The sequence below is a fragment of the Falco naumanni genome, chromosome 1 (genome assembly GCF_017639655.2).
Source record: "Falco naumanni isolate bFalNau1 chromosome 1, bFalNau1.pat, whole genome shotgun sequence".
Lineage (NCBI taxonomy): Eukaryota > Metazoa > Chordata > Aves > Falconiformes > Falconidae > Falco > Falco naumanni.
In genome coordinates, this window is record NC_054054.1 from 109,225,016 (window position 1) to 109,241,069 (window position 16,054).

Consider the following 16,054-nt stretch of genomic DNA (forward strand, 5'->3'; position numbering starts at 1 on the left):
CAAGAGGCTTCAGCTTTCTTTTTTTTGGGGGGGGGCGGGGGGTGCTGGAGAATACAACTACTTCATTGGGTAAAAAAGCAATGAAATGTGAGCATCTGTTTATTACAGTACACTTAATGACACAGGTCTTGATCACCCATCTGGTTTTGTGTGTATCTGAATTTTAACAAGGTTTCATGCAGCAGCCTGCTTCCATGCCTCAGACCAGGGCAGAAGGCAACTGCCAGTGGATGCTTTAAGATAAATACATGCTTAAATGATATGCCAGATTGGGGCATTAGCCCTTACCTGCCGCAAAGCCCTTGATCAAGGACAATCAAAGCACTGTTTTGAACTTCTCATTTATCTCATAGTGGCAACAACAGAGATGAAAGACCACATCTGAAAGAGAAAAGATTTAATCCACCATGGTAATTTTATGTTCCTGTCTTAGTAAGTAAGGATCTTTTACCATCAGTCAAGCTTGTTCCAAACTGCTGCATGGATAGCCCTTAGTCCCCATGTTCCTTTACAAAAGCATTTGGAATGAGGTTTCTGTAATCGGGATCGGTTTTGTTCATGGCTTTAATAAAGAGGAAACCCAGGCTTCTTAGACACCACCAATATGTGAGCAGCTCCAGAATCTAAACCAAGTGAAAAAATGAAGGTACACTGAAAATACAGCAGGATTTTGTCCTCTTGTCATTAAGAGAAAACAAATCGATAAGACTATTAGAGGAGAAGAAAGGTACTGCAGTACAAAACAGTAATTACTTCAATTATGAGAAGTGTTTGTATACATGCACACATATGACCCCTTTCTGGCCTGATAATGTGGTTGATATTGTTATAGCTGAGGAAACTCAGCTAGCAGGCTAAATGGAGAATTCAAGTTGTGGGAGTCACTATCTTTAATTTTTAATTCAGTAACCCTAAACTGACTTTGCCTTGAGACAATTCAGTGCTGAATCTGAGTCACAAAACCTCTCTATTCAAAAAGCTGCAAAAAAAGTGGCAGTGATTTTTGGATTATTAAAATGTTTAGATATAAATTACATAATAAAATATTAAAAGGAAAAGTGTTCAATTGCCATGCAGCAAACTGGGCTGTGTCAAAATTTAAAAACGGTGAGTCAGGGAGAAGCTCTCAAGCCAGCATGACACAGAGGAAGAAAGGCAGTGGGATTTGTGACTCAGACAAACATTTCAATGCAGGAGACACAGGCAAACAAAAGGATCCTACCGCATGTGATGTCAGCAAGCAAATGCTCCATTTGGGAATAATAGCTTCCTACGTATTGCAGTGTAAGAGGAGGCAGGAGCTAGCACAGTACACATGCCTATGTAGCCACAAGGAAAACCATCCACTAAGAATGTTGTAGCAATATTTAAGAAGCACTGCTGGTTACTTAGATAGCTGCTATCTAACATGTTTGATATTTATGGAAAAATCAATTTCTTTCAATTTATTGGGTTCTGATTTAATATCCTCAACATGTTCTTACATGTGCGAGGAGAGTAAAGGCATGTCTCCAATATACTATTAATTTCAGCTGACTCTGGTTTTTTATTTTGTTTGTAGTAGAGTAGCATCCAGAAGCCCCAGCTGAGATGCTGATCCTGTTATACCAAGATAAATTGTTTTGGCTGAGTAAATGTTAGATCTTCCAGTATTCCAGGCGTCATTATCAAAATAAAAAATTGCATAGTTACTGGTTAACAGTGGGAGTTACAAAACATCCAGAGGAAACACTGGAGGCTCTCTATACAGAGTTGTTGGTTTTTTGGTGGGTTTTTTTTGTTTGGTTGGTGAGTTTTTTTGGTTGTTTCTTTGGTTTTTTGTTTTTTATATTGAAACTATTATAAAAATCAGCTCTGCAGACCAGAACTAGAGAGAAGGATCTGTCGGTGGAGACAAAATTAGATTAAATGAGCCAGATTTCATTCTCATCTGCTGGAGACAAGGAAGCTGTTCCAGGCTTAGAATTGTGTATAAAGAAAGAATTTGACCGTTCCCTCACCAATAAATCTTCCATGGCAAGTTGATATTTTCTCACATGTGCCTGGAATTCTCTTGCATTTCACAGCATCAGTGCACAACAGGGAGCAGCATGAGAGAATTTCATGACTGCAGAAAAAGTTAAGATTCTAACTAGCCAATGTCATGGCACTGAATCAAAAGCATAACAGGTTGGTTGATAAGCTGCTTAAGTCCCAGTTTTGTGAAAGACAAGAGCTTTAACTATCATGCTGAGTTTAGAATTATTCCATTTTGTAGGGATGACATTTACTTGTGGTGTAGGAACCTACTTCGTCACCACAACAAGAACACAGTATCTACCACGGAGCTTGGCAACAGGAAAACATTGTGGTCACAGTATAATTCTTCTCAAACCCAGAATCCTGCTTTGAAACTCTTTAGTTTGGACAGGGAAAATAACAGTTTATTTCTTCCTGATTTTATGTGTTCTGCACCTTTTCCATTATGAAACACTAAGAAGCCAACTAGCTTCCAACCAGAATAAATTTAAGAAAACATGGAGAAGAAATAGATTAACTGAAGGTAAGAAAGTGTAGCCAAGGCTCAGGCTACTCAATCACGTGGTCTCGTATTGAAGTCAAATACAAACTGATTGACTTAACATGGAAGGAGAATCAGCTGCTAACCTGAATGTTGAATACAGTCCTGAGAAAAGTACATTTAAAATATAACATTTGTTTTTCTGTTGAATTTCAGTTACTGTTCCTTTAGTTATTTTGGGAGGACTAAACTTAGATTTATTCTAAAGTATTTCATGGACAAATGACAAAGGTGAAATCCTTACTGCCTGCCTTTTTAACTTCACCCTTTTTCTGAACAAAAGGTAAGTCACTTGGAAGGACAAGTCATTGTGTTCCAGCTTCCCAGAAGAGATTGTCTTTACCACGCTTGGGATCATAATTATTTTAAAAGGCACATTAAGTCATATTATACTGTTTTAACACATGCTAATTCTATATGAAATATATTTGATTTAGTTTTGGAGTATGGTTTGATGCTTTCTTGTCCTAAGACAGAGTACTTGAGAGAAATTGAATAAATAGAGCACTTACATTGCAGTAACACAAATATTACAACAGAGTACATAAGGGAAATAATACTTCTTTTTACAGGATGAGAATCAGAGAAGTTAACATGTGATTCCCAAACCAGTCCAAGCACAATGGCCCTGCTAAAAGTATGTGCACAGGAGCCTGTCTGTAGGGGAATGTGAGCCACCGGCTGCCGGAGCTGGCAGTGCCTTAGGGCTGCCGAGCAGCCTGCCCAGCCCTCCTCCGCACCAGTTCTCCCTGCGACTTGAGGAACCAGTACCAGCTGCTACCTGCTCCTGGGCTTCCCCTCTCCCTGGCTCCCCAGGCCACACACTCAATGTCTTGTGGCTTCTAGCCATAGAGTCATTTTGGATGATTAGGGTCAGGAGAGTTGGCTTCCCTTGGCTACTGCAAGATTTCTGCATTAATGTTCTATACTGGAGAATGAACTCACCGGGAACTGGCCCCCTTCCCAGTACTGAATTTCACCCACAAATGCACCCACTGTTAAACTGTAAGCTACTGTCTTCCTCCCTACAAGCTAGAAATATTCATACAATATGCACTGTCTACTTATTAGTCTTAAGCTCTACACAGCTTTAACTCTATCTATAGAAATAGTAAACGATACTAAAAGCAATAGTTCAATCACTATACAAGGAGTAAAAATGTTAAAATTATAAGTTGAAAGGACACATAGAAAAGTATGCATTTTACTAAGTCATTCTTCAAGAATTATAGGTAATACTGTTTTTATTATTTAAAGAATTACTTGCCACTGATTTAAGTGGAGCAAGGGAAGTATCAGGATATTAACAAAAAATAGTAATAAAAAAATCACATTTCAGATTCAAACAATTAGAAGGGGGAATGTTTAAAATGTAAAATAACTAGCAATGTATACGGGAAAGTAAAAAGGAAACTCTACACATGTCAATAAATAGTTCTTGTTGGGTCTGGATGCTTTTTTCAAAGCCTCCAAACATGCTGTTTGGGTAATTGCTCAGTTTGGTATCTCACATTGCATTATTTTGGAGTTTTAAATTTATGACATGGATACTTCTAATACTCTAATTTATTTAGTGTGAACCACTGCAATTTTAGCAACACAGTTGCAAGTACAATTAGTGATTCTTTCCACATTATATATGTTGCTAAAATAAAATGTTTTGGATTAAAGAACAAGTTGTCTCCTTAGCTTGAGAATTATGCCTATAAAGCATAGTATGTCAATTTTAGATTGTAACATAATTTGTAACACCTTTTTTTACTATATAAGCCTACTACACATTTGACTGTGTATGTTATGGAATACGTCATATAAATGTTATCCCTTCAAAAGTATTTTATTCATTCATTATTTTGTATAATTAACACAAATTTCTGTGGCTAAATCATAGAATTTGGGACCATTCAAAGAAATTAACATCAGCTGCATACATAATTTAAAGTCTGTGAATCCTACCTTTCACTTTATCTGTACTCTTGTAGCACACATATTACAAAAATAATGGTCAGAGGCTGGATACAACAGTGGTTGGTTTCTGGTACTCATGTAAGTGGTTGATTTTTTAATTTATTTTTTTAAAGGGACATTTCTAACTAGGTGACTGTAAAATTCAAGGTCTTGTGACTGGAGCAGGATATCACAGAATCAGGAATCTAATCTACAGTGAGATGATGAACAAGTCATTTAAAGTAAGTCTGTGGAAGAACCAATATAATTTTTTTTAAATCCCACTAGGCACCTGCCTTAAACTTTGCTCTCATTTTAGGATGAACTTCACCCTCCACACCAAAAGGGCAGAATAGCACACACTGTTAAGCCCCTAGAACAGAGTATAAATGGGATTTAGATGGGATTTAAACACCATTTTTTTATTGCCTCCTCCGAGCAAAAGTGAGCTTCAGGCTTAGGAATTCCAGTAGTGCTGTATTCACACAGTATGGCACTGTGGGATTTCAGCCTCAGATGAAATGTGTTGCAGAAATGGAAAGTACAGAGGAAGGGCCTGGCACAGTATCGCTGCCAGCAAGCTCTGTCGTTTGCCGATATGCAGGAGGTCTGGGCCCCTCATCTTTGTTCAGCAGTAAAAAGAAATTATGATAATGAAGGGTGACTGATTGCTGAAGTGGATCAAGCTTAACAAGAAGATACCAGACTCTAGTGTGCTCCTGCCTGCAGGATGATCTCATGATTTGACAACATCCAGACCACATTACTAAGTGTTATGTGGTCAGCTGTGTTTTGCTGCAGCAATCCCATGGGCACTAATTTAGAGACACAATTCAATCAGTCATTCAAAGGTTTTATGATATAACAAAGTTTGCCTTTGCCTTTGTTAATGGGGAAACAAGGTATATGCGCTATAGCTGCTTTGATAGTGTTCCAGACCTGTTTAGCTATTTTGAAGGGCTCAGCTTTTTATTAGTTCTTTCTTCCACATACTTTTCTACAACAAATTTCCAAATCTAACTAAATAGGCATGGACTAATATCCTGTTCCACACTATTGCTATTCAAAGAACCCCCTTTCCTAAACAGGGGTCTGAATGGAAGGCTGAAAATGGAATTTTCCTTTGGAATGGGATTGGAAATTTCCATGACAGCTGGAAGCAGGATTCAGGCTTGAAATCCTGTGTTTTGCAATGGATGTGGATATTTCAGAATAATCTTTGACTATTAAACTGGAAAAGCCGACATGACCTCAAAAATTTAAAAAAAAGAAAGAAAGAAAAAGAAAGAGGAAGAGAAAAAATAGAGATAAGGACTTTGGTATTTCAGAACATCCTAATACAGTACTTTTTATGGTAAAGGCACCAGTAAAATTGTGGTAACTGAAGTTACTGTGCTTTTAAAACTGCAGTTGAACAAAGACTGAACCTAAGAATAAGAAAATTAACTGGAGCTTGATGCAGTTTGTCAACAAGAGCTTTCCTCACTGTATTCCTTTCAAATTCTTGCTGTCTTTACTCTTAACCTATTGAAACTATTTTAGTGAATGGACAATAATTGTGTCATTGAGTTTAAAAAGCTATAAAAAGGAAGATGTACATATTCACATTCACAAGGTGACTGATCATATGAATACATGTAAAGAATTTTAATCTCTTTCAACAGTATATTGCAAGTATCATTTCATGTATTATCACATATACAACACTACATTCAACAGTAGACATGCCTTCAAAATGAGAACAGCCAAAGGCTTGAAAATACTTGTTTTTCTGGTGGTTTCATCCAGACAGGAAAACAGAATATAGCTTCTAAAATTACTTTTGATTTACTGCAAAAGCCCTACTTTTTAAAGAAATCACTTTAGAAAGGCAATTTATTTACCATTGGATTTTCCTGTTATAGTCTTTATAGTATGGTAATGGAGCGTATATTAAATGCTGCCAAATAATTCTTAATGCCCCTACATGTTTTCTACTTGTCAGTGTAGAGGAATCACTTCCAAAGGTTACAAAAAATTGAAAGGCACTTCTTTTTGCACTCCATACAATTCAGGTCGCCTCCCCAAGGCCTGCTTAAATTCTGCTTATTTCTCACCAGCAAAATGAGAAAGAGGAAGACATTATTTTAGGGCTAAAATAAAAGAGATTTCTTCCAAAACAACACTTCTTCTTTTAAAATGAAAAAACAAAAATCCACCCTTTTTTTTTTAAAAAATGCAACATGATCAAGCTGGAAAGGATACAAACACCTGTGTTTCCTTCTCAAGTCAGGTGTGAGTTTTATCCTTCCTTTGACAGTATGTTGCAAACCAATGATTTCAGACTTAAAATTTTATGAATTATGAGTTTATTGAATCCACCTAACCTCATCACATAGGAACCATTCACACTGCACTGCTACCCAGCAATCCAAGGCATACCGGTGCATTCTAAATTTAGCTTCCAGAGCTACTAAACACTGAAAACATTTCATAATAGTACCAAACACACCTCTCATAGATTAGTGCTTTACTTGATAATACATTGTATTCAGAGCTTCCTTTTCTGGACAGCAGTAAGTAACAGTGTGGCTACCTTCTGTGGTAATTGCCCACCCCACTGCCTCCACATAGTGAAGTGATAGCGGGTTTCTGGCTGCCTAACTTGGCCATACCACCCACAGATGCCATATGTTCCACATTGCAGGTTAGTAAAAATGGTTTTTCACCTTTCCCTCCCAGAAACAAATGTCAGCATGGCTTAGAGCCATAAGCTTGTTATTTAATATTGAAGCAAAACAATACTAACTTGACTGCAGTGCCAAAACTTGACAAAAGTATCCTGAGTACAAAGTTCTACTCTATTTCATTTTAATTAGTGTCCTTTGCAATTAGACAAATGATACAAAGCACATGGGGACTGCCAAGATGAATCAAGGACATCTGGTAACTTTAACATTTCAACATGAAACAGAGTAGGTATTACTGTGATACTCTTATGTGCTGTTTGAAACAACCAGAAAAAATATGTTATTAACAAAGATTTAAGAAAAAAGACTATCTAAATGCTTTTGAATCTTTTCTTGGATAGCCTTAACTGCTGTTTGCATACAACATGAATCTGATCATACATCTTGTTTCGTTAGCTGTTATTTCCCTAAGATATTGTTATAATAGGAATTTCTAGAATTGAGGTAATATTACACTAAGATTATTTAGATTGCAGTTTCTTAGAAACTCCAACTGCCTGTGAATTACTGGTGAAAAACAACTAACCATGAACTTAAAACTGCTTTTTTGATAGTTGCATTGATATGTGTTCTCACGGCTTGTTACTCACTGGTTATGCAGTACGCACAAACCTAAAAAAATAACACCAAAACCCAGCAATGACATCACCAGCTGCAACTGTGGGCTACTCTTCAAAAGGACTGCAAGGTTTTTTACCCCTCAAAACCAACTGGAATTCCTAATTAAATTAATGTTAAATTGAAAATATTTAAATGGCATATGGAAAAAAATTACTTAGATATATCCTTTCAGGAGAAGATCTGCAATTTTCTGTCACTTTAATAGCTTTTGGCTATGAAAGACTAAGACTAACTGTGACAATCACATTTTTAACTCTCAGGGCTTTTACATATTCGCAAGATTGCAATATGATCAGTCAATGCACTTGCCAGAAATATTCTAAAATTAGTTTGGCTCTGAAATAACAATTCACCAAACAGAAGACAGATTTACAGCAGCACCTGACATCCAGAGTTGATTACTACAACACTGAGAACAACAAGTTTCAGCAAGCTACTGTCCTTGTTGCAATCCATTAAAATTTGAGAATATTTTTGCATATGAGACTTGTGGTTTGGCCATTTTTTCAAGGTATACCTGACATTAAGGGTATCGTTCTCTCTGACGTATACAAGCTATTCTAAATGTGTGGCAATTATACCTGTTCATTGATGGTATTTATGGAACTGATAGCTTTGAAAATAGCTTTTCAGCAGCAATGAATAAAACAAGCCAAAATGTCTTTCACAAAGGAAAGATGTTTATCAGACAGCAGTAGAATATCAACTACAGCTTATCTCCCATTGACTGGCTATAAATTTTGAGTTTCATTCAGTTTAATGTGTTCAGCTGTTCATGAACTCCCCTTTGCCACAACTTCGAATGTGTAGGCATCATGTAATGTATAATTTATGAAACCACATAGCTATTCATATGCTGGTCTTGAACGTAGATTAGCATCAGAAGTTTTCATAGAATCATTTAGGTTGGAAAAGACCTTTGAGATCATCAAATCCAACCGTTAACTCAGCACTGCCAATTCCATTGCTAAACCATGTCCCTATGTGCCACATCTATGTGTTTTTTAAACGCTTACAGGGATGGTGATTCTGCCACTTCCCTGGGCAGCCTGTTCCAGTGCTTGACAACCCTTTCAGCGAAGGATTTTCCCCCAATACCCAATCTAAACCTCCCCTGGCACAACTTGAGGACATTTTCTCTTGTCCTGTTGCTTGATATCGGGGAGAAGAAACCAGCTCCCACCTCGCTACAACCTGCTGTCAGGTAGTTGGAGAGAGCAAAGTTTCTAAGCATTGGAAATGGGTAGATATGACCCCAAAGCTCCCCTCGCCGGGGACATGGGGAGTATTTTGACAGGTGAGGGCTGAGAGGCCTGGGCCCCGCAGCCTGACAGCTGTGGGGAGCACAGCCTGGGCCTTGCCACAGGCCTGCCAGGCCGCCCCAGGGCCGGGGCCGCACACACTACACCACAGGTTTGTCGGAGAGGGCATTTTTTACTGAAATACCGAATATTTAATTGACAGTTTCTCTCACGTTAACCCACTCTGGATTTCAAAACCACTCCGCAGAGACTCCGCCTGGCAGCCAGCCCGGGGCGGCCGGCCCCGCGGGGCAGCGATGGCCCCATGCCATGAGGTGAGGCCGGGCCAGGCCGCCCCCAGCCCCGGCCCCGCTTACCCTCCAGCCCCGTCCTGGCAGCGAGCGGGAGCCCGGGGAGGCGACAGCGGCGCCGGAAACGATGAGCGCAGGGAAATCCTGAGGCAGAGATTAGGTAATAGGGAATGTGCTCTCAGGTTTCCTTCGGGTTCCTGTGAGGAACCTACGCGTCTGGCTGCCTTCGCATGACTCATCATATCGGCGCGGCTGTCAGCGCGCCAGCCCTCCACCTGCCTCCCCCCGGCCCCTCTCCGCCCGCTCGGCCTCCCTCCCCCATGCCGCGGGCCGGGCCTCCCCCTCAGGCCGCGGCCCGGACCCCTCGCCCCCCTCAGAGCCGCCCGCGCTCCCGCCGCTCAGGCGCACACCCCCTCACTCCCCCCGCGCCTCCTCCCGCGGCGTGCGCGCCCTCGCGGGTCCGGCTCGAGAGCGCGCGCGCAGGCGGGCGGGCGGGAGGCGGCTGCCGGCGGCGGCGGGCAGGGAGCTCTCTGCGGGCGCAGTGCTGATCCGCCGGCGGGCGGCCGGGAATGCGAAGCAATGGCCGCGGGCGGCACGGGCAGCGGCAGCGGCGGCGGCAGCGCTGAGGAGAAGAGCTACCGCCGCTTTCTCGAGCTGTTCTTGGGCGAGTTCCGCGGGCCCTTCGGGGCAGAGCCGGCGCCGGCTCCGGCTCCCCCTCCCGCTGCCGACGCCGCGGCCGCCGCTGACGAGGAGCCCGGGGCAGAGGGAGAAGCGGGAACGGCCGCCGAGGCGGAGGAGGGCGAGGGCGAGGGCGACTCCGGCGACCCTCAGCCGCCCGCCCCGCCGCCGCCTCCCCCGCCGCTGCCCCCGCTGCCCCGGCCGCTCTCGGAGTACATCACGGAGGAGGAGGTGGAGGGCGAGTGCCTGGACCTCTGCCTGCAGCAGCTCTACAAGTAGTGAGTGCCGGGCTGAGGGGAGTCTCCCGCTGCGCTGAGGGGAGCGGGGGCAGGGCACGGAGCTGAGGGACCCCCGTGTGAGGGGAGCCAGGGTGTGGGGCTGAGGGACCCCCGTGTGAGGGGAGCCAGGGTGTGGGGCTGAGGGACCCCCGTGTGAGGGGAGCCTCCGGTGTGGGGCTGAGGGACCCCCGTGTGAGGGGAGCCAGGGTGTGGGGCTGAGGGACCCCCGTGTGAGGGGAGCCTCCGGTGTGGGGCTGAGGGGCCCCCGTGTGAGGGGAGCCAGGGTGTGGGGCTGAGGGACCCCCCCCCCCCAGTGTGAGTGGAGCCTCCGGTGTGGGGCTGAGGGACACCCCTCTGTGAGGAGAAGCAGGGTGTGGGGCTGAGGGAGGTGAGGGCAGAGAGCTTGGGGAGGGGAAGATCCCCGAGTCAAGGAGTTAAGGACTTTGGTGGTGCTGAGCTGCTTGGGATGAAAGCGTTCTGCTCTGCCCTGTTTGCCCCTGCCCAAAAGACGCCTCTGCTCTCTGCCCCTCTCCTTCCCTCTCGCCGGGACAGGGAGCGAAGAGGTGAAGGGAATAGCCAAGGGAGAGCCACGAGTATCCATCTGGAGAGCAGCTTGTTTGGGGAGGGAGAGTGGTGGGGGAAATGTCTCACGCTCTGGTGCCAAAGCAGGAGGGAGGGCTGCCTGTGGTTGATTGTACTGAGGCTTGAAATTGAAATGTTCCCTGTGTGAGGGTTTGTAAATGGGGAAACCTCTGCCAAGAAAGAAGGAAGGGGGAGAACAAGGAGCAAGGAAAGATAGGCAGTCCACTCCCTTCCCCCCTCCAAAAAAAGAACACCCCACCACCACATCGAGAAAACCACATCATGTATTTGCAGACCAGGGAGAAAAGAGAAGTAGAAAGCCTTAGGAGAAAGCTATCCATAATCATGGGGCTTTTTCTGCTGTCAGCTGGGGAAAGCCAGCTATACTCTGTTCTGTATGGAGGCAGTTTCCAGATCTGTGCTTTCTAAAGGCTGGTGCATAAAGAGGAAACAGATGGGATCTATTCCCAGTGTGAAAAGTCGGTGGACTGAAACCTAAAGATCAGTTACCAGTGCCTTGTATTGTGCTCAACTTTGGCTTTGAAGGCTTGAAATAGAAATGATTGTTAGTGGCATTTCTTCAGGAACCTTTTTAAACTGATGTCACAGAAGGAGACAAATGAACCTGTGAAAATATGCAAAGCACACTGGGGAGCTTTCTGCCATTGAGCTGATATTTGTAATGAAAGGTGTTACTCAATGGCAAAAATAAATAAATGAAGAACTGGGTTTTACAACTGCATGGTCTATTTCTATTCAATTCTCATCTGCCCTCTGTGTTTGTGGACGATGGAGACAGCATGATGATAGCTGCAGAGGACAAAGCTCTCCTAATCACACACGCTCACCCTGCCACCTTTGGAAAGTCTTTCTCTGGAATACAGCAGCACAGTCATAGCATGTGGTAGAGAGGAGAGAGGCAAGTCCCTTCTATGTATTTAGAACATTGTTTTTTTAAAAACAGACTTGTGAAATCTGAAGTCAGATTAATGTAAATAAAGTTTTAGATGTAAGCAGATTATTTAAAGTTTTGTGTATATATATTTAAATATTATTTAAAGTGTATCTATGAAATTATTTTGAACTTGAATTCCTCCCCCCCCTCCCTTCTCTCTCTGCATGTCCCCATACCCCAGGACAGGCAGATTTAGATTCACCAGTTTCTGAGGCCCATATTCATGGATTAAATCATTAAGAAAAAAAAAAAAAGGCATTTTGAGAGGATTCTTTATATAGGAATAGTTCTTGTCAGGTTGTGGTTTGGGGTTTTTTTCAGCCTTTGTATAAATCTTCTGATGGCTACTGAATGAAGCATCTCTTTGGCTTTGTTTATGGTGAAATCAATGCAGACTTCCTTCTATAGGCACCTAAATTATGAAACAAAAAGCAGTATCTCTCTCAAAATTAAAGGAGCAGGGGATTATATTGCAATAAAATTGTTTTCCAAAGGCTTAATTATTTTGTCAATGTATAGAAAATGCATTTTTATATAGTAGATTAGTATCTTTTAACTGAGAACTGATAGAAATTGATTTATATCTGTCTCTCTAAAATAACTGCAAAATGTAATTCTCTGAAACATTTTAAAGTATTATAAACCAAATCTAATAACTTTTAACACAGAGAGCTAAACTGAAATAGCTTAATAGCTTTTTCTTAAGTGGTGGTGCAAACAAAGGTAAGTATGTAAAGTATTGTGGTTTTGGTACACTCTCCAGTCACCAGAGGAACTTAAAACTGTCACAAGATTATAAAACAGGCAAGCGTAGACTGTTTCCCCAGTTTACAAGTAAGGGTTTGACCGATCAGGTGTTTCCAGAGATGGAAAACTTCATCAATGTGACTACAGCTACTCTTGTGCCAAATGGTTATGATAATGCTAAAAAAAAAACCCAAAGCACACAAAAACACATGTGAAGAGGAATATTTTATTGCTGTGTCATTAGCAAGAAAGACTATATTGTGAAGGCATGTTTTCTGTAACTGTAACTATGTATTAGTCAAATGGCTGGTTTGCATTATATGTTGCATGAGGATAAAACCCATTACTGTGAAAAATCCAGCAGCTGTTTTTCAGCTATTTTAAGCACACAGCTTTAGTTCTTTTGGAGGGAAGTAAGACCATCACAGAAATAAGAACATATTGCCAATCATGAAAAAATATAATAGTTTTCTGCCATTGTGTAGATCAGTATCAGAGAGTTCCTATTTATGAGATTTTCCTGCTATTTTCCAGAAGACTCATATTGCCCTTTGAGGTTTCCAGTTCCTTGTTTCTTTCTAGAGACAGCATATGCTTGGAAAATTAGATTAATGTAATCTTTATATCTGTCTAAATGCCACAAAATGTGTACTGTGTGCTTTCTTAGTGATCCTCAGCACAATGAAACTGATCAATAGGAGGTATGTTAGATGGAGAAAATTTAAAAAAAGACTAATTTTTGAGGAATTGCATTGGAACATTGACTGACAGCTTGAAAGTTCATTTTGTGATTATCTTCTATAATGTCTTATTCAGGATAAAGCTATATAATTTAAATAGTTTCTATGTAGAAACAAATATACTGAGGACTTAATCTGTTTGAGACCCCATTGCTTGCTTCCACTGATTCAGGAGTAGACCTCATTTCTGACTTATTTCAAAGAAAGAAGTTTCTATCTTGATATAACACAGCATGATATGTAACTTTGTTCTTTTCATCTTCCTACTGATACTTTTATTAAATCTAATGTATTTTAAAAGCTGGTTCTTGACAAGACATCTGAAAAACTAACCAACAAAGATGTGGTTGCTAAGAGAGGAGAGGGGCCAGACTTAGTTAAATAGTACACCCTTAGAAGTTGTATCACTAGAAAGATCAAATTTATCTTGCTGTTACATTTGGAGTCGTCCTCCCCCCTGTAGAAACATAATAATTTGAAAAAATCAGTTGTATATTGTTCTTGCTTTTCTTTTCTTCCCGATTCCCTGCCACCCCGCCTCTCACACCCACCCCCACCCCCCACCCCCAGCTTTGATAGGAATAGATATAGCTGGTATCTGCAGATTCAGGTTTACTTTCAGTGATTTTGGTGATACAATGGTTTGCTTTCAAATATTCATTTAGAAACGTCTTTAGCAAACTTAGAAGATAGGCCTATTTCTCCAGTTTTGAGATTTGCAAAAGATGGTAAGTAAAATAAAAATAAAAATTAATGTTATGTCATCTTAAGTGCTTAACTAAGGCACTGATGACAAAATGATTACTTTGAGGACTGTCTTGCTCTGACTTGGAATGTGAAAAGAAAAACTTTTAAGCACTGCCCTGTTAGATTTCTTCACAGAATAATATGCCGCATTCACAGAATAATATGCAACATTCATATCATAGATTCCTACTTTAGGATTAAAAATTGCAATCTTTTAAGTGAGATTTAAAAAAATCGATCCTTTCTTTGTTTTAAAGAGAGAAAATATTTTTGTTGAGGTTTGTGTATTCCCCGCAGTCTTGCTATGAAAAATCAAAGAAGGCATTGTAGGCTCAAACTTTTAACATTGGAATTATGTAAAATGTGGACACCAAAGAAGAATGGTGGTTTTGCCCCTCAGCTTGCAATTTTAAGCTAAAGAGGGATAACTTTTCGTGGTAAATTTATATGAGCAGAAATATATATATATTTTTTAAATATCTTAACTTCAAAAGTGTTCCGCCTGCTGTCTCTAACACTGATGTGTAGTCTCTGTATCCTTTCCCTTTTAAAAGCAGATGTACGTGTTTTTAACTTGCTTTCTTAACCCGTCATATGAAAGCTGGCATTGTTGTCACTATCCGTAAGTTGAAATTCATATATTATGCTACATTGGGTTTCTTAACATATTAAATAGGCTGTGATGTTTTATTCTCTTATGATTTGTCTTTTATCACCTATTCTGTTGATGGCAATCTGAAAGCCCTTTTAGGAAATACAAAGAACCACTTGTCATCTCTAATATTAGTTGCAAGGACCAACGAAAAAGAAATACCATCCTTTTTAGGATGGTACTTGTTTCATCATCTTTTGTGAGGTTTTACAGTGGAAATGATGATAATGTTGGCCCATGCTCACAATAAATGACTGGAGCCGATATTGGTTGCACCTGTTTTGGGAATTTCCTAATGGTGAATGGGGAGGTTTGACAGAGACCATTAAATTTCCCACCCCCAGCTGTGTTGATGATTTGGTTCTCAACCTTAGCTTCTTCCTGGATGACAGCATGACAATGTTATGGCTGAGGGAGGGGAAGGGAGGTGATGCAAATTGTAACTGTGCCAGTGTCTCACTGGAGCCCCTCCAAGATTAGGAATCTCTTCATGAGGGTAGTAGTTAAGCTGGCTGCTGCCAGCCATGTGCTACAGGCTGAGCAACAGTGGCCTAGAGTCCCATCAACTCAGCAGTGAGCAGCAGGCTCTGTGCTAAGGCGTAGAGCTGTTTGGGTACAGCTGCTGATGCTGACATCCTCAGGCTCAAGGGATTTTGGTCCTAGAAATTATGGTGCTTCTCTGTAAAGAAATTCTAATTCGTCTGATAGTAGCGTGTGCAGGAAGTTGAGAGTACTTCAATGTTGTTATTAATGTCTTATTACTCTTTAAAAGAACCTACTATGAAATTCAACCCATGTACTGGATGAGGGTGATGTCATAGCATACAGACATGGGCAGATTTCATACACTTCAGACTGGAAATCATAATGACAAATAGGTGGTATTTAGTGATAATCACTTTCAAAACACAACTAATGGTCTACACAGGGAGAGATTCTTTACATTGCTTTTAAGGCATATTCAGTTCATGCTCCCACGCTTTTAAAAATACTGAATCAAATCAAGTATTTTGATACTCCTTTTAAAAAAGGAGCTATTTAAATTGCAGATTTGGTTTTTGTGATGGTTAACATATATGGTGACATTTCAAAACTTACTAATTTATGATTAAAAGGATGCTGAGTTTTTCAAGTGCAATGATGACTATGCTTGGAAGTTGCTTTATATAGCATTAAAAAAAAAAATCATTCTTAGTTGAACAGATTATGGTAATATATTCATTCCAGTGCTTTTATTTCAATGAATGTTGCTAGTAGTACAACAAA

General features: G+C 41.0%; 1 protein-coding gene across 1 annotated transcript in view; it reads left to right on the plus strand.

Annotated features, from left to right (window-relative positions):
* Window positions 1–9,988: 9,988 nt before the first annotated feature.
* Window positions 9,989–16,054, plus strand: part of PPM1E (protein phosphatase, Mg2+/Mn2+ dependent 1E) — a 68,283-nt gene continuing 62,217 nt past the window's right edge. Inside the window, exon 1 of the mRNA XM_040586729.1 lies at window positions 9,989–10,239. Coding sequence (XP_040442663.1) covers window positions 9,989–10,239 — 251 coding nt within the window. The remainder of the gene's footprint in view (window positions 10,240–16,054) is intronic.